The following is a 19,734-nucleotide window of genomic DNA, read 5'->3' as shown; positions in this document are numbered from 1 at the left end:
AACCCAAGGTATCACTATAAAAATCGGCTAGGAGATCAGCATGATGGGGAGGTCAGAGCTGGATTGATTGATTGCTTGGAGCGCATGGTCCCTAACCATGTAGACCAATTGGATATACATAGACAGCTTACTATTTTCAATCAAGCAAGTGGTACTTTTGGCAAAAACTTGGCAAAGATGGCAAGAGATGTGGACCAACCAGGTAAGCAATTCCAATTTCCATTTTGTTTTTCATTTCAAGTTAAAATTGTTTACGTTCTTTACAATTCAAATTATAAACTAAGTTACTAATTATTGTCTTTTTCTTTGCAGCACATTGGTGGGAGTCATTTGGTGGCCAGTGTCCTCAATTGCAAAGGTTTGCAATTAGAGTCCTCAGTCAAACTTGCAGTGCTTCAGGTTGTGAGCGCAATTGGTCTGTTTTTGAGCGCATACACACGAAGAAGAGAAACCGTTTGGAACAAAAACGGTTAAATGATCTTGTTTTTGTGCAATACAACCTTCGACTGAGGAGGAACCAAATGATGAGCAAATCACCTGATCTAGATCCCATTGTGTTGGACGATATTGATCCAACATCAGAATGGGTGGAGGAGACTGAAGATCCTGTGTTTGAGGCTGATTTTGATATCGACATGGCTTTAGCGGAGGATGAGGCAGATTATGTGGCGGCATCAGAACCAGGATCAGTAGCGGCATCAAGGAAAGGCAAGGAACCAATGGAAGGCACTAGTCGTGCAGGTCGAAAAACTCGTGCTTCCATTAGGTCCACTTCTATTGTCATTGGTGGCATTGATACTGATGTTGCAGATGAGGCAGAGGCATCCTCAGACTCTGAACCAGATGATGTCTATGTAGCTCCTGATGATGATCCTGTGTCTAGTAGTGGTGATGGACTTGATGATTGATCATGTGTACACTGTAGACTTGTAGTAGGCCAATGGCCTCATAGCTTGCAGCATTGTTTTTGGACTTTATAGGCCATTTAGAGCCTCATTTCTTATGTATTTTTCTATTTTGTCGATGATATGTATTGCACTCGGTGCCATTTTGATATATTCACCTTTGCATGGTATATAAATGAGCAAACTTTGCATATTTTGTCTCTATTGGCTTGGAATCATGGTTTTACATCTTAAAAATAGTTTTGTTTCATTAAAAATTAATTATTTAATGTATTTTTTAAAAACCGGTTCGTTTAGACCAAACCAGTCCCGGTTAGACCGGTTCCGGTCGGTAAACCGGTTCATTAGGTGGACCGGTCCGGTCACCGGTTCCGGTTTTAAAAACACTGATTTTTACTAATTTTGAGCATATTGACCATCTATTTTTTGCATCATTAGCTTGTTGATATGTGCTTGTTTACTACTGTAAACTAACAATCAGATTTAAAATATCACTGAATACATCATCACTAAGTGGGCTAAATAAGTTAATTTACATTTGTTGCTCGTTGAAAAATTTTATGTTTTATGTCCAATGCAAATTTCATGATTTCAAGTTGTTTCCTCACAGCTGTTATAACGTTGATAAAGTCTAAATTTTCTAAATCTTTTAAGTTGATATAAATTGTCATAGATTTGAACTTGGCTTATATCGTCTTTGCACTCATAGTCTAACATTGATCTTTTGATTGGCATAATATCTTGTGTTAATAATCATTGGTGGATAAGTTGGTTCCTTGAAATTTACATTTGTATCTCTTAGCACTTATCACAACATTGTTAAGACGAATTAGACATGAATACTTAAATAACTTAAACAATCTTAACTCAAAATAGTCTCACCCATAATCTCTTACATAAACATACTAGATTTAGATTGCATTAATAATTTACCTTCTAGCATACGCTAAGTTGATAGAGATATAGGGCAACCCTTCTCACTTATCTTGAGGGGCCTCAGCAACTCTTCGGTGGTTAAACCGGTGACCTTGCAGTCATCAAAGCCACAGTGTCTACAGCACCGGAGGCATCAAGTGATAGGAGCACAACAAAACATGTCGTTAATCAGGCCCTAGCTTGCTTCCTATTGGCCTCCTTCCCACAACCTACCTTGGAGCCCAGCTTCAAAATAGTTAAAGGAAGGTTACATCTAGATTAGGCATTTAACTAAAAATAACCAAGATCTTTGCATCACACATAGGTCATAGGTTTGCATATCATTCAGGTTAGTCAATCATCTTAAGCAACGGGTGTCCATCTGGTCATTTGGTTCCAATTTATTATAAGCAAGAATTTGTGACTCCATTAAGGCACTGGTCTCATACTTTAAAATTTAATCTAATCAATAATCTTGCTTGAATTTAACCAATTGGCTAGGCCACTCATCCATGTCTCCCAAACAAGTTGGTTTCCAACTTGTTTTCCTTCATCTCATTCCATTGGGAGATAGCTAGAACAAAGTGGACGGGGATTAGAGTGATAGCGCCCATCCTAAGCGTTGTCGTGGTGCCTATGTAATCTGGGCAACAACATTTTTGGCGTCGTTGCCGAGGATAGATTTTTTCGTTCCCAGGATTTACGACAATTTCTCATAATCTTCTAATCATACTCCATCTTTCCATTTATTCTGCCAATGCCACATTTTTTTGGACGTTTAGGTTGGTTTCCTGTTTTGGGTGGCAACTCCACTTATTCATTCATTTTTCTCAGGCAAGAAGCTCTACTTCATATCCATCTGCTTGATCCTTGACTAAATTTTTGGTCTTTACCTTTTGGATCTTGGAGCAAGATTCATGTTCAAGTAGCGACTCCACTTCTTTCATTTTTTACAAGATTTCTGCTAGAAGCTTGCTTCTTGTGGATCTCTTATTTTCTTGAACAGGGATCTCTCTCTCTCTCTAACATCCATCAGCTTCCCTTTCCCCTTAAGCAGTCATCATGGGAGATGCCATTGATAATTTCCCTGCCTTCACGGTTAATAATGCAGTCACTGCTAGTGAGCACCTTACAAAGTTTGTTTTTCGTATGGAAAAGTTCGTTGGCTATGCATATGATGAACATGAGGATGTCAAGATGCGACTCTTTGTTGTCTCATTCAAAGATGATGCGTTGAATTGGTTTTGGAAGTTCCCTGATCAAACTTTTGACTCCTTACAATCAATTTTTGAGGCCTTTGAAGATAAATATGGAAATCAAAGGGGCCCACCTTGTGCCTCTGCTACTGGACAAAAAGCTGAAAGTGGTCATCAAGAGACTGGGTTGTATTGCAAATCTTGCGAGAAATTTCATAATGAATCCACTTGTGTCATTGCAAGACGAATCCTCGACAGTGGAAAGGCAAGGATGAGTTGTCGAGTTGGTAGCAACAATGAAAAGGAAAAATATAAGCAACTTATCAATAAGTTAACTCAAATAATAAAAACCATGGAATTTAATCAAGAGAAATTGATGGCAGATCATTCCAAGGATATAAAAACCTTGTTCACCAAATTAGAAAAGCGTGTCGAGGAGGTAAAGATCATGAGAACTAATCACTCTAATCCAATGGCTACCATAGAGGAAAAGTGTGCTCGAGAGATGGAGGCTATGAAGTCTAGTATGCAGAATCATTTGATTGCCATAAAAACAAATCATGACAAAGTAATAAAAAATATGGAAGTTGGTCAGATGTGTCTCCAGAATAAGTTGTTGACCATGGAGGAAATCCATGCCAAAGAAATCAGTGCTATGAAGCTTGAACACTCAGATCAGATGGGTGCCATGAGAATTGAAAAGATCACTCTTCAGAATAAACTACAAATAATGGAAAAGATACAGGTACAGGAACTTCAGCATGGATCAAATAATGAAAGAAACAAAGAGCCTGCAACAGATCACAAGCCTCCCAGTCCACCAGAGCAATTCTCATCTCATTTCCAGGAGGTTACTTGCCCCACTCAATACAAGTCAGTTGGAAGTACCAAAATTGAAAAAGAAACTAAGAATGGTCAGGCTTATGTGTCACCTTTGACTGAGTACATACAAAATAAGATTGGCCATACTTCAGATTCTTCAGATCCTTCATCTTGGCATTCTCAGAATCAGGAAAAGAAATCTACAATGGTGTCATTATTGACATCACAGCCCACCGAGAAGAAAAGAGAAAGGAAGAAGTTTGATGCATCTGATGACCGAGAGCAACTTGATATTCGGATGAGTCATAGTCCTAGCATTTTTAGAATTCAGCATGGCACATCCAAGAAGCAACCCACAACTTGTCGGAGAGTCGACAGATGCTCAGTATGCACCATGTTTATCACATTTGATGCCATAGGGCATCGTTTTGTATTGTATCTCTAACCCTATTCCCTTTTATTTCATGTCAGTTAGATAGTTTTACTTTCAGCATTTTATGTCGTTTACATTTCAGTTTATTAGAGTATATTTTTTTGTCCCAGCAATATATTTCTATATATGCATGATGATTTTGATGTTGAATGGATATCTATTTGATGGACTTATGTTTCCTTGGATGCAAGATTCTGGGATTCTCACATTACTCCTTGGAAGCAATGTGTCCCCATACCAGATGTTGCACTCGAATTGTCAAAGTTCCAGGAAAGCAAAAGTACCAACTTTTTCAACAAGGATCAGATCACATACCAGCAGTCTGTGTGTCATTGTCATCCCATTCTGCAAGTTGTATATTGTAAATGATCTTAGTAAAACCTTGAGTCTATGTAACAACTTAGGTAAGCCTATAATTTTATGATGAATTCCATCCTAGGATGTTTTTTAACCTCATTGATTACCTGTGTTTTTCGACACAGCTAATCAGAAGAGTTTTTTCCCTCTAGCTTAAACCCTCAAAGCTAAGGTGAAATTTATTGTCGGATTATTAGGTGAGTCCAGTGTTTTTAGTCGAGTCTGATGTAAAAGTGGTCTGGGAATAATTTAAGCTAATTGGCTTAATTATTTTATTACAAATCATTTGGTTTACTAGATCATATTGTGTCGCAGATGGATTGTGTCTTGAATGTCTAAGACAAATGTGTATTCCCTCTTTGAGTCTTATAAGTGAAAATCTTATGTATTAGAGGGTTGGAAAAATAATTAAATCCCTGCATGTGTAAATTAATTAATTTTTTTGGCAAAATAAAATTAAATCCTAAGCTAGAAAATTAATTAATTAGAGTCAAATTAAATTGTCTTAGAAAAATAAATTCTCGAAATGGAAAAATTTCTCTTAAAAGAGTCAATTGTTAAAGGTCCTCCACCAAAGGAATATCGTATATTTCAAGAAAATTTGGACCCTTGGACCTTGGTGGTTAAGTTAAAGTCAATTTTTTTTAGGAAATTAGCTCAAAATAATTAATTTTGAGCTAATTAAAATGGAATTAAATGATAAATTCGAAAATTCCTCAAAAATAAAAAATCAATGCCCAAGATTAAAAAATCTTGAAGTGTTTATCAACTACCAAGATTATTTTGACAATTATCAAAGAAACCAGCTGTTATTTTTCCATTTGGACAATTTATCTATAAATTAGAGAGTCAACTGAGTCTCTAGTCATCTTGATCTTTGGCTAGAATTACTGCTGAAGCATTTTGTAAACTATTGTCCCACTGAGAATTATTTTTTCTACTATAATAAAAAACATGGGGGTGCAACTTGAGGTGTTCTTGTCCGTTGATCTATGGTATGTATTGACTACAGGCTTCCTATGTGGTGCTTTATATTATTATTTTGAGATAATACATAGTGTTTGCAGGTACTCAATCCTTGGTCTCCAAGTTCACAAATTGTGGGCAAGGGTTACTTTGCTTGGATCCTTGGTTTTTATATGGTGGATTGAATCTTCGCTAGGGCTATAGTGAGCATTAATTTTTCTGAAGCGCTTTAACCATTCTTTCAAGGAAAAAATATCATAAAAATTATTTTCTCAGAATCTATTTTAAAACTCATGTATATTTTATAAATTAATTTTGTAAATTATTTGTCTAACTTGGGTTGGGGTTTTTAGATTCATTTTGTATATATTCGGGGTTTGGGCATTGGTTTCTAACCCTCCCAAGGCTAGCTGTGAACCTTAGGGGTTGCAACTTCCCTTTTTTACCCTAGTCGTAGGCCCAAAAGGCCTTACAACCTCCTCTTTTTCTCTCGGCCTCCTTCCCTCTCAGCCCTCCTCCCTCCTTCGTCCTCCCTCAGCCTTCCTCCTTGACCCTTTTCTTTCTCTCTCCCTAGGTTACATCCCTCTAAGGGCTTGTGGCTCCCTTTCCTTGGCCTTTAGGCCATAGGCCATAAGCTTTAGGGTTCTTCTTAGGCCTCTAAGCCCTCCATAACCCCAATGCTAACCTTATTAGGCATAGCGTTGCCTCTTTGAGGGCTTATCCTTCATCTTTGGGCTTTAATCTACCATCCTAGCCCTTTTATTCACGCAAATTCGTCTCCCATAGCATTATTCTCCATTTTGTTAGCCTTTTTTGCCCTAAATTGACAAGGAACCATGATTTGAAGTTTTAAGGCTAAATATTTGGCGGTTTTGTAGGGTTAAGGTCTCAAAATTCATATTTTTCAAGCAGCAACGTGATCCCAAATTTCAACAAATTTCAACCGTGGAATCTTCAAAGCCTTGGGCCTAGGGTTTGACCTCTAAACCCTTGTTTTTCTTCAGTTTTGTTACAGCAGTCAAATCATTAATATCTAAGCCCTAAAATCACATTTTCATTGGTCAAATCAATTAGAATTGCAAAATATAATTTTTCACAAGTTTTGACCACTTGGGCATCTCTAATTTAACCTAGATCTAACTTTTTAGCTTGCTGGAATTTACTGCATAATTGTGAAATTCAAGTCTACAATATTTCTGAAGCATATATCACTTAAGGATAAAAAAAATTGAATTTTCAGTTTCCGGCAAGTTTTACTAATTTTAGGCATTTTGGGCATCATCTTCAGTGTTTTTAGCCAGTTGACCTGTCATTCATTTACTTCTATAATAAATTTATCAGTTCTGAAATTTCTTAATCTCACTTGCTGCAAACCCTAAAATTTGAAATTTTTTGAGTTCTAGTGCATTTTTACTATTTTAGGCATATTGACCATCTATTTTTGGCATCTTTAGCTTGTTGTTCTGTGGTTGTTTACTGTTGTAAACTAACAATCAGAGCTGAAATATCACTTAATACATCATCACTAAGTGGGCTAAATAAATTAATTTACATTTTCTGCTCATTGAAAAATTTTATGTTTTATGTCCAATGCAAATTTCATGATTTTGAGTTGTTTCCTCACTGCTGTTATAATGTTGATAAAGTCTAAATTTTCGAAATTTTTATTGTTGATATAAATTGTCATAGATTTGAAATTGGCTTATATCGTCTTTGCACTCAGAATCTAACATTGATCTTTTGATTGGCATAATATCTTCTGTTAATAATCATTGGTGGATAAGTTGGTTCCTTGAAATTTACATTTGTATCTCTTAACACTTATCACAACATTGTTAAGTACTCTTGTGTTAAAACGAATTACACATAAATACTTAAATGACTTAAACAATCTTAACTCAAAATAATCTCACCCATAATATCTTGCATAAGCATACTAGATTTAAATTGCATTAATAATTTACCTCTTAGCATAAGTTAGGTTGATAGATATAGGGCAACCCTTCTCACTTAGCTTGAGGGGCCTCGGCAACTCTTCGGTGGTTAACACAGTGACCTTGCAGTCGTCAAAGCCACAGTCTCTACAACGCCAGAGGCATCGGGTGATCGGAGCACAACAGAAGGTATCGTTAATTAGGCCATATACCCTACTTCCTATTGGCCTACTTCCCACAACCTACCTTGGAGCCTAGCTTCAAAATAGTTAGAAGAAAGTTACATCTAGATTATGTATTTAACTAAAAATAACCAAGATCTTTGCATCACACATAGGTCATAGGTTTGCATATCATTAAGGTTAAACAATCATCTTAAGCAGCGGGTGTCCATCCGGTCATTTGGTTCCAATTTATTATAAGCAAGAATTTGTGACTCCATTAAGGCATTGGTCTCATACTTTAAAAATTAATCTAATCAATAATCTTGCTCGAATTTAACTAATTGTCTAGCACACTCATCTGTGTCTCCCAAACAAGTTGGTTTCCAACTTCTTGTTTTCCTTCATCTCATCCATAGGGACTACCCCCCATAGCCTGTTGTTGGGAAATAGCTAGAACAGAGTGGGCGGGGATCAAAGTGACAACCCCCATACTGAGCGTTGTCGCGGTGCCTGTACAATCCGGGCAACAACATACCCTAAACTTAGAATATCTATTATGTGACCTCCTCACATACCGGGGCTCCCCCCATTGATGAACATCCATAAAGAGCAAGGGGTTTTGGTTGTGGAGGCAGTGGGCCACTACTCCATTGTTGTCTCTTGGTCTATTGTTAGCCTTGTAGGGTGCCCCTCTCTCCAAGGTCTGCTATATTTCACGGCAACAAGCCTTAAGAGTTCTAGTGTATTTTTATTGAAAAACATTGCAATGTTGACCTCATGAAGTATTGTTGAATCTTGAAGTAGATTATTTCATATAAGCCGGATACTAGTATCAAGAGAGACTAATTGAAAGTTAGATTGTAACCATGGAGTTAGCCAGGTGGTTTAAAAGTATGGTGTTTCATCCCACAGGGCACAAAAAGGTTATTCTAATGCGAACATGAAAGTAAAATCCACCAAACAGTTTTTGTATATGAGATAGGTTGCTACCTGCAAAGATTTGGGATGGTTGTGAAGGAAGGAGTTCAACTACATACTTTAGTCAGAAGAGATGAAGTCATAGTTTTAAGACTCGGACTAGGACTTTGACTTGGCCACCTATCAACTTGGGGTTCAACTCAGACGTGGATCAACTTGGACTCAATGACTCATTTTTCAAAAAAGTACATAAAATCATTTGTCATCTTACAGCAACCATTGGGCAACATTTAAGGCCAATCTGAAGGTCATATTAAGATAGCCTTAACTGGCTCGGACTTAAACCTTCTTCTGAGCCATAATTTCTTCTGGGTGAACAGAATTGTTCTCCACAAACCAATGAATAAATATCCAGGTGAGATAAGCAAAGTATCAAGTTTAAATACAGCATACAAACAAAGTATTCAAGGCAACTGTGAAATAGTGAAATCAAACCTTTAAAAGTGCAGTCAGCTCACCCTTTTGTTAAATCTTGTTATGCAACAGAATTTTATAATTATCAATATGACAATTTTAAATAGCCAGAACCACCATTTTAAATACATACTATTACTGGTGTATTAGATATCAATGAGAGAGGATTTCCAGCACTGAAGTTTGTGCCCCAAGAGACAGGTTTGCTATCTCTGTGTTGTGTTTCAATCATTCATTCAACAGACTCAGGCGATCTGCACCTTTTCCTCTTTAGCTTTTCTGAATGTGGAAACAAGGTTAGACTTAATACATTACAGATCTCGTTGAGCTCAAGATAACATACTAATTTCATTTGCAAAGATAATCTCATAAACCAGCATGGGGTCCATATGATGGCTTGGCTGGTCTAGTACGGACTCAGCTGGTTCAGGCTGGTTTGTTACCAAACCCGCCCTCTGGTTCAGTTTGCTACCTGAGTTGACCTGGTGGCTCATCTGCTTGGCTGGTTTGACCAGTTTCATGTCGGACTGGGCCGAGTTTTAAAAGTTAAAACACTAGATAAAGTACAACCAATTGCAAATGCCAATCAATCATGTACAAAAGCTCACCAGCACTGTCATTCATCCCATACGACACACAAAATTCTTCTAATGCAAACATGAAAGTAAAATCCACCAAGCACTTTTTGTATATGTAGATAGGTTTCTACCTGGCAGAGACTTGGGATGATTGGGAGGGAAGGAGTTCAACTACAAACTTTAGCCAGAATTAGATGAAGTACAACCAATTGCAAATGCCAATCATGTACATAAGCTCATCAGGACTGTCGTAGTCTAAGATGAAGAACTTAAAATGCCATAGCCCCTATATTAATAGACCTAAACCTAAACCATGGCACAAGTGAGTGTGAACTCTTTAACATGTGTCTATTACACGGTATTGTTTTGCACGTGGTTTTAAGTTTAATTCATTAGAGTGACATTTTGTACTTCAATGGTACAGGTAGGTTTACAAAATAAATTAAAATGTTAGTTCAGTGAAAGCCCAACAAAAGGTTAGTTGCTCACACCAAAACATAGATAAAAGAGTGGAGTTACCGAGATAAGGGATCAAGATACTAATATGCAAGTTCAAGCAAACTTATTGACAACAAGATATATTAAAATGCACGTGAGAAACTTCAATCTACTATAGGTTGAGTATGGTGAAGAATAAAATAGAATAATTTAAGGTTAATTGCATCTCAATTCTAAATCCTACCATAAGTTACAGAAATTTTATGTATAAAACCTTGCCATTCAAGGTATGTGTAATGAATTAAGCACGTGAAAGTATTACTAGTGAGAGAGGGAAGAAAAAGGAGTTGCACAGAAAGCAACATAAATAAGAAACAAAAGCAATAGGTTGTAAAGTACAAAGGAAGTGAAAGGGCACTGACTGGAAGATATGTGTGACTAATGCAATGCACAGAGAATGGTTACTATGCATTGTTAAAACTCAGAATCTTTTAAATATCAATCTGAATGTTCTTTGACTGGTTGTCAACTCTGATATATGGCATTTGACTATTTTCTCAGCAACTGCAAATCTGTTATATTACGCAGAAACTTGGCACAGTTGGTTATAGTCTGTGTATATTTAGTGTATAATATTGGGCTTGAATGGTCAACCATTATCTCTAGCGAATGATAAATCCCAACTTTCAGGTTTCAGACCTGACTCCTAATTAATTGAATTTGATGCCAGTTTGTTCAGCTTCACATGGAATAGCTTCCAGTTATTCTCTATGATACTGAAAACAGGTTTCAAACTCTTATCCACAAGAATCTATCTTTATATTGTAATTAGCCCCCAGTGAAGGCAGCATCTGAAAACTATGACAAAGTATATCTAGAGATGTTAATCATAATGCAACTTGAATTAGGAGAGAGTTCAACTAGCAAATTTCATGGCCATACCATGATTAATGCGTTGCCCACACCAATAACTACTGATATCAAATATATGTAGCTCCACATACTACTTGGCAGAAGATAGATTGTAGCCCCAGAAAACATCCATAGAATTGCACCCACTGTGAAAAAGACTTTAAGTCGATATCCAGTCCATTTTAACTCCTGAGGCAGATAAAAATGCAGTGCAAATAAGACTTTGAAAAAACAGATACAAATAATAGGTTGTATCTTCAAATATATAATGTGATGAAGTTTGCATGCATACAGAAAACAAAAATTTTAAGACCTGCAAAAATATGGAGGCCATAAAGCTGCAAATGTAGATAATAGCAGGCACCTACAACCAATGATTTGCCAGGAAAACAGTCAGCAAAGTTAACACTAGTACTAGATTGAATTCATATCAGGTATCATAATCTACCAAATTTGCATAATACTATAAATTAAAAAAATTAGGCTCTTTGTAATTTCATTGCATTACCACAGCCTTAGAGGACTCATGCATATGTAGATCATCTATAAGGTAGAAAGCAAGCAGAGCCTGCACAAACATAGAATGAAATTCAGTATCAGTTAAAATATTTTGCTGTAAAAAAATCAATACAAAACTGTACCGAGATCTTCTTAAATGTAAAGATTTCTTTGGTAGCACCTAGAATGAAGTGTTGTTGTAAAATAAAAATCTATGTTCTAGTGTATTTTAGCAAATTCAATCTATTTTCTTGAATCAAATCCTAATCATATCAATCTATAAAACCATCTCAGTTGTTATTTATATCAATAAGTAAAAACAGCCAAAGGGAAAAAACCAAAAAAAAGAAGAGGCAGTGCTGATGATATGAGCACAGTAACAAAGCTGCCAATACTTGCACACAAAAAGGTATTAGAGAGGAATTGTTGGAACTGTACATATGTTATACACTCATTTCTATTATTCTATATGCCATACAAAATTATGGGGAGAGTAATCAAAGTTGACCATGTTTCCAATAAAATACAATAAGTTGGGTGAGTGATCAATTTAGATTATCTCACCCAAAATAGATAAGGATAAAGTACAAAGAAGAAAAGTAAACATATTATACCTGTTAACAGACATTCATTAAACTCATATCCCCTAGGGTTCGCTTATTTGTCACCCTAGAGTCTGCTTGAGGGACCTATTGATATACTATGCTGAAACATTATTGTGTGTCTCTAAGAAATTGAAATTGAGTAGCTCATCAGCCCTTGTCCATTGACAAGGAGCAACTCATCACTTCTTGCACCCTAACAAGGAGCAATGATCACTTGTTGTACTTGTTCCCACAAAATATAGTACCCTAATGCAATGCCTCACTCAACATTTCGAGATTAAGGACAACAATGGGATCAGCCACCACTACCACCTTAGTAGTTGTTCCCCTACTATATTGTGGATGGATATTATTCCCATGAGAGAGGATAACTCTGATTTTTACTGAATAAATGTATATATATTATTAATGAACTGAATGATGGTTTTTTACAATGATGGTCCCTGGCTTATATATTGCCATGGGTACCTTTTCAAGAAAAGGCATGATCTTATTATCGTGCCCTTTCATATAATTACACTAAATAATCTTTACAAAATAATTTTTACATAACATTGCCTCCCTCTTGAAAAGATGCTTTGTCCTCAAAGCATACGTAACGATGGGTGTTTTTGGCAAAATGCTTCTATCTCCCAAGAGGCTTCTTCTTCTGGTAGATTCTTCCACTTGATAAGGTATTCTTTAATTACTCATGAATGTAACTTCTTCTCCCTGGTAGTGATGATCCCCTCTAGTTCTAGAATGAGCTTGCCTTCATCATCTAACATTGGCAGGGTGGTCTGTGTTGATTGGTGTTTGCCCAATGCCTTTTTAAAACAAGATAGATGAAAAACGTTGTGAACTCTACTATTATCAAGAAGGCTTAAGCTATATGCCACTTGGCTGATCTTTTTGTTGATCTAGTACGGTCCATAGAATTTTGGTGCTAGCTTGTTTTTACCCTTTTGCTTTAGGGATGCTTGTTTGTAAAGTTAAATCTTAACAAATACCCACTCTCCAACTTCGAATTCTCTTTCCAATCTATGCTGGTCGGCTTGTCGTTTCATGTGATTCCTTGCAATACTTAGATTTGCTTGAAGGATTTTCTAGGTCACTTCCAACTAGTCTTTAACTACCAGAACTCTAATTTCGATGAAGGCCAAGTCCTTCCATTTAGGAGGTTCATAGTCGTACAAAGCTTGAAATGGAATCATCTTTGTGGAGGTGTGATACGTTGAATTGTACCACCACTTAGCAAGGTGTAACCACTGAGCCCACTTATTTTGCTTAACTGTTGCATAACAACGAAGGTAAGCTTCTAAGCATTTATTGACAGACTCGGTTTTTCCGTCTATTTGAAGATGATATGTTGAACTCATGTTGAGGTATGTCCCAACATGTTTGAAGAGTTCCTTCCAGAAATTCCCTTTAAATTTGGCATCTCTATCACTAACAATGACTTTGGGAAAACCATGTAATTTGTAGACATTTTTACAAAACATCTCAGCAATCTCTTTGGCTGAATCTGATTTCTTCATCCCTATAAAGTGTGCATATTTTGTGAGTCTATCGACTACTATGAGAATTTTGTTCTTTTCGTCTGACACAGGTAATCCCTCAATAAAATCCATTGATACTTCTTCGGATTATAGCACTTGTTTCAAAATCCTTTGCATATTCAGTTCGAATTTCATTAAGCCATTCTAGGACAACGACCGAAATTGCAAGTAATGATGATTCTTCATCTTTCTTGGACAGAGCATTTGCTACTACATTGTCTTTCCCTTTCTTATGTAATATATCCATGTCGAATGCAGCAATTTTTTCGATCCATTTTTGTCGTTCTGTAGATAGTGTTTTCTAGTGGACGAGGTGTTGAAGACCATTATGGTTTGTTTGTATTAAGAATTTACTTCCCAAAAGATATTGTCTCCACTTGGCTAATGTGTGTGTTGAACAATTTTTGTCAAAGATCCAAGGAAGCGGAAGTACCAATTTTTTCAACAGGATCAGATCATCTATGAGCAGTTTATGTGTCATTATAAGCCCATTTTGCAAGTTATGTAATGTAAATGATGCTAGTAAGACCGTGAATGTATGTAACAACCTAGGTAAGCCTATTAGTTTGGCGAGAGTTTCATCCTAGGAGGTTTTTCTTCTCATTGATTCATTTGTGTTTCTAAACACGGATGGTTGACAGAGTTTTTCCTTCCAACATCTTTCCCCAAAGCTAGGGTGGAATTCTTTGTCAAAGTCTTAGGTGAGTCCTCGCATTTTAGTCGAGTCTTATGTAAAAGTATTTCGGAATAATTTAAGCTAGTAGACTAAATTATTTTATTACAAATCACTTGGTCTACTAGATCATATTGTGTCGCAAATTGGCTATGTAATTTGAGGGTCTAAGTCGAACAGATATTCCCCCTTTGAGGGTTGAATTGTAAAAAAATTTATGTAAAAAATATTTTAATGCATGGTCCCTCATACTTAGACACCATGGTTAAAATATTAGAGGGTGGAAAAAACAATAAATCCCCTCAAGTGTCAACTAATTAAAATTTTTGACAAAATTAAATTAAAATCCTAAGCCAGAAATTTAATTAATTAGAGTCAAAATTAGAAGTCTAGAGAAATTAAATTGTCCAAGTGGAAAAATTCATGGGTCTTAAAAGAATTACTTTTTGGAGGTATTTCACCAAGGAAATACTAAATATTTTAAGAAAAACTGGACCCTTGGACCGTGGTGGTTAACTCAAAGTCAATTTTTTAAGGAAATTAACTCAAAATAATTAATTTTGAGCTAATAAAAATGGAATTAAATAATAAATTCGAAAATTCTTCAAAAACAAAAATTCAACGACTAAGATTAAAAAATGATCAAGTATTTTTCGACGGTCGAGATTATTTTGACAAGGATCACGCAAACTAGCCATTATTTTTCCACTTGGAGGATTTATCTATAAATTAGAGAATCATTTGAGTCTCTAGCCATTTGATTTCTAGCTAAGAAATTGTTGTTGATCAATTGATGTAATACTATTGTCCCACTGGGAACTTTTATTTTTATCATAATAAAGACTTTGGGGTGCAGTTCAAGGTGTTCAATGTTCATTGATTTGTGGTATGTGTTGGCTACGAGCTTTCCTATGTTGTGTTGGTAAATGATAAAATTTGTTTTTTCATTAGATGGGGATAAAGTCATTCTATTGATAGTTTTGGGCTAATCTTAGATGATTTGATTCACCATATGATTAACATATTTTCTTGAGATATATACATAGTGTTTGTAGGTACCCCAGTCCTTGGTCTCCAAGTTCACAAATTGTGGGCATGAATCGACTTTGTTTGTATCCCAAATATTTATGTGGTTGATTTAAACTTCGCTAAAGCTACAGTGTGCATTGAGTTTCTAAAGTAATTTTAGCCATTTATCAAAGAAAAAAGCTCCATAAAAAAAATTCTCAAAATTTATTTTAAAACCCTTGTATATTTGTAAAATTATTTTGTAAATTATTTTGCAAATTATTTTTACTAATTGGGGTTTTGAGATTTTGTATATATTTGGGGTTTTGGGTGTTTGTGAATCTATTTGTGCAAGTGAAATGAAGAAAATAAGTTGGAATAGAGCTAGATCTAGGCCCTTGAGGGTAGGAACTAGTCTCTAGAATTTTTTGTAGCGCTAGCCGTTGGAAAATTTACAACAAAATTCAGATTTGGAGAAAATAAAATTTTCAAGCGCTGGGGTTTCAAGCTTTAGGCCTCTCGGGCCCAGATCAAGCCCTCCTAGGGCTAGCATCCTCTTCCTCTTGGCCTGTGTCAGCTATCTATTCCTCTACGTCTTCATTTCAACCCTTTTTAGGGTAGGTCATACCTTCTAGGGGCCTCAACCTCCCTTTCTAGGCCTTGTGTTGGGGTCTTTAGGCCTTCAAAGGCCTAGTCATAGGCCTAACAGGCCTCGTCTTCCCTCCTTTTCCCCCAATGGCTACCCTCTGGGCTAGACGTGGCCCTTTAGGGCCTTAAATTGCCCTCAAACCCTAGTTGTCAAGCCCTCTAGGACTTTCTCCCTCTATCATTAGCCTTTCTCGGCCTTCTCCTTCTTCCTCTGTCCTTTCCTTGGCCTCCTTGCCCTCTTTTCCCTCAACGCTAGTCCTACTGGGCCTAGTGTTAGCCCTAGTTTGCCCTAAGTCCATCTTTGAATATTCTAAACTGAATACTTGGTGGGACTTTGCAAGTTTTTGGCCTCAAAAAAATTGATTTTCAGGTGGCAAGCACATCCTAAAGTTTCAGCAAATTTGGACCAAGGGATCTTCAAGGCCTTGGGTCTAGGGTTTGTTCTCTAAACCTTAATTTTTTCACTGTTTTGCTACTGTTGTAAATTTTATTTTATAACAGTGATATAAGTGCCCTAAAATCATCCTAAGTTGGTCAAAATAACTCAAAAATCTCAAAATTTAATTTTCTCAAAATTTAATTTTCTCAAAATTTTACGACTTGGGCATCAAGAATCTAGCCTAGATCTAAAATTTTGCTTGCTGGAATTTTCTCAGTAAATCATTGAATCAAATCTGTAATTTCCTGAATAATTCACCTAAATGGCTCAAAAACTAATTTTTTCCTAGTTTTGAGCTTGAAGTGGCACTTGTAACAAGATATATCATATCTAATCTAATTCTGAAAATTGCATTTCAAGTAAGCTAAAATTCACTATTTCACCTTGGCAAGTTGTTGGGCACTCTAGTGATCAAATCTAGTTGCTATAGGCTTGTCATCTCTTGGGTTTAAAGTGATTTCTTTACTATTGTCATAAATTTCTCAATGTTGTTATAAGTCTCTTAGCGTTGCCATATCATTCACTTGTTGCTTATTAAGAGGTCATTGGAACATAAATTGCATAAGTGCTTTCATATTGGTACATTCTATTATTTCTTGTTCCTAGCATTGATATTGTGGAGGTGGCTAACATTGTGTTATCCTTGTGAGTTTATATGTTATAAAGTTCAATGTTCACATCTAATAAGCTCACTCACTAAAAGAACTTTAATCTTATCTTTCCTAAATATTAATTTTGAGCACTTAACATCTAATTGGCATTGTGATATTGGCATAAGAACATCTTGAATAATTGTTATTGGCATCTTGTGGATAAGTGCTCTAAGTTCTTTTACTTATATCGTTGGTTGAAGTATCTTGTGGATTCATTTCTTATTAGCACTTGTATCCTTAAGCACTTGTCTTGTTTTAAGATTGTCTTCTAATTGTTATTAAGTGTTGTTGTCATAAAGAGTAATCATAACTTAAGTACTTAAACACTTAAACAATCTTAACTCAAGTGACTTCACTCATAATCATTGCATAAGCATTCAAGTCTTGGCTTTGCATTTAATAACTTATCTCGAAGCATAAGCTTGGTTGATAGACTCCTAGGACAACCCTCTCTCATCTAGCTTGAGGGATTCAACCCTTCTTAGTGGTTAACATAGTGACCTTGCAGTCGTCAAAGCCATAGTCTCTACAGCGCCGGAGGCACTAGGTGGTTGGAACACAGGGGGAGGTATCGTTAATCAGGCCACTGCCTGCTTCCCGTTGGCTTCCATCTCACAACCTACTCTGAAGACTGTTTCTCAAAACAATTAAGGGAAAGGTTCAACTTAGATTAGGCATTTAATCTAAAATTAACCAAGATCCTTGCATCACACCTAGTTCTTAGGAGTTGCATTTTCATATAGGTTAGTTCATCATATAAGCAGCAGTTGTCCATCTGGTTACTTGGCTATAATTTGTAACAAGAAAGAAGTTTTTACTCCATCAAGCACTGGTCTCAATATTAAATCCAATCAAATCCTTAATCTTGTTAAATTCTACCAAGTAGCTAGGCCACTCAACTATGTCTCCTGAACAAATAGGTTCCCAACTTGTTTTCCTCCACCTCATTTCCATAGGGACTACCCCCGTAGCCTGTGGTTGGGAGACAGCTAGAACGAAGTGGGTGGGGATCAAAGTGACAACCCCCGCCCTGAGCAGTTGTCGTGGTGCCTGTACAATCTGAGCGACACTAACATGCATAATGGAAAGCATCTCCTTGTTATATGTAGACTTGAGACATTCTTTCTTGATGAACTTCCTGCTTTCAAACACAATTGGGTGACCATCCTACATCTGAAATGCTTGTATGAAAAAACCTGAAGTGTCACACTCAATTACAAACAGCTTTGAAAAATCCACAGTTGCCAATACAAGTGCATTAGACATAATTTCCTTCAAATCTTCAAAACACCTTTTTGCTTCCTCATCCCATCGAAATGAATTCTTCTTTAGAAGGTTTGTTAGAGGTGCGGTAAAATGGGCGTAGTTTTCATAAACCTTCGATAGTACCCAGTCAACCCTAGGAATCCTCTTAACTTGGAGATGTTAATTGGTTTGGGCCATTATTTAATAGCCTTGATCTTATTGGGATCTACTTTTACTCCCTCCTTGGATATTATGTGTCTAAGGTACTCTACTTCTCCTTTTCCAAAGGTGCACTTGGACATCTTTGCATAGAACTGATGTTCTTCTAATATAGAGAGAACTTGCTCCAGATGTTGTAGATGCTCCTTCCATGTTTTGCTATAGATTAGAATATCGTCAAAGAACACTAACACACACTTCCTTAGATATGTACGAAATACCTCATTCATGTTGGCTTGGAAGGTTGTCGGGGAATTAGGTAATCCAAAGGGCATTACCTTAAATTCATGACCTTCATGTGTTTGAAAAACAGTCTTCGCTATGTCCTCTAGCCTTATTCTGATCTGGTAATATCCTGATCTCAAGTCCAATTTTGAAAAGTATTGGACTCCATGAAGTTCAATTAGCATTTCATCTATAAACAGGATTGGAGGCTTATTCTTAATCTTTACCTTGTTCAGTCCTCGATAATCTACACACAGTCTAAAGGACCCATCCTTCTTTCAGACTAAAACCACTGGAGCAGCGTATGGGCCTCTACTTTGTGTAATGATTCCATACTTTAAAAGGTCTTGGACTAATCTTTCAATTTCATTGTTTTTGGTGGTGTGGATACCTATATGGCTTGATGTTGATAGGGTTTGATCCTGATTTGACTTTGATTATGTGCTCGATTTCTCTTTCAGGCAGGATCTTCATAGGAAGATCTTGGAACACCTTGTGTTTTTGGATCAGTTTTTGAACTTCAGGTGGTCATTCTTGAACTGCAGGTGCTTCTTCGCTAGCCAATCTTGAAACCAACATCTACATTTGATGACACTGTACTACATATGTTGGTGCTCCCTTCTGAATCATTTTCATCATCTGGGATGATGATACAATTTGATTCTCAGGGGGTTGGAACCCATATAACTTGTATTTCTGCCCTTCCCATTTAAATTTTATAAATTGCTTTTGATGGTTGGCAAAATAAGTGCCTAGGGTTTGTAGCCATTGGATACCTAAAACCACATCCACTCCTCCTAATGGTACAGTGTAGAACAGAGATTCTAGATTATAGTCTTGAATCTGTAATTTGACTTTATGGCATTTCCCTACTTTTTCAACTTTCTTACCATCAGCTACCATATCTTTCATGTTGGGCATGGAAAATGCAAAAATGTTGAGCCTTTTCGCCATAATTGAGTCCAAAAGGT

General features: G+C 36.5%; 1 protein-coding gene across 5 annotated transcripts in view; it reads right to left on the bottom strand.

The window, feature by feature from the left end:
- LOC149187742 (uncharacterized) overlaps window positions 1-19,734 on the bottom strand; it is a 213,665-nt gene that overhangs the window by 50,319 nt on the left and 143,612 nt on the right. For all 5 annotated transcript variants that reach the window (XM_089411459.1, XM_089411460.1, XM_089411462.1 and 2 more), the window contains 3 exons: window positions 11,521-11,580; window positions 11,326-11,376; window positions 11,043-11,201 (listed from right to left, as the gene is read on the bottom strand). In XM_089411459.1, the coding sequence (XP_089267585.1) occupies window positions 11,043-11,201; window positions 11,326-11,376; window positions 11,521-11,580 (270 nt within the window). The remainder of the gene's footprint in view (window positions 1-11,042; window positions 11,202-11,325; window positions 11,377-11,520; window positions 11,581-19,734) is intronic.

Source organism: Pinus tabuliformis, chromosome 3_1 (assembly GCF_031772625.1).
Source record: "Pinus tabuliformis cultivar Carrire ecotype Pingquan chromosome 3_1, CPIR1, whole genome shotgun sequence".
Lineage (NCBI taxonomy): Eukaryota > Viridiplantae > Streptophyta > Pinopsida > Pinales > Pinaceae > Pinus > Pinus tabuliformis.
The sequence above is the reverse complement of the archived record's forward strand: the minus strand, read 5'-3'. Positions and strand labels throughout refer to the sequence as shown.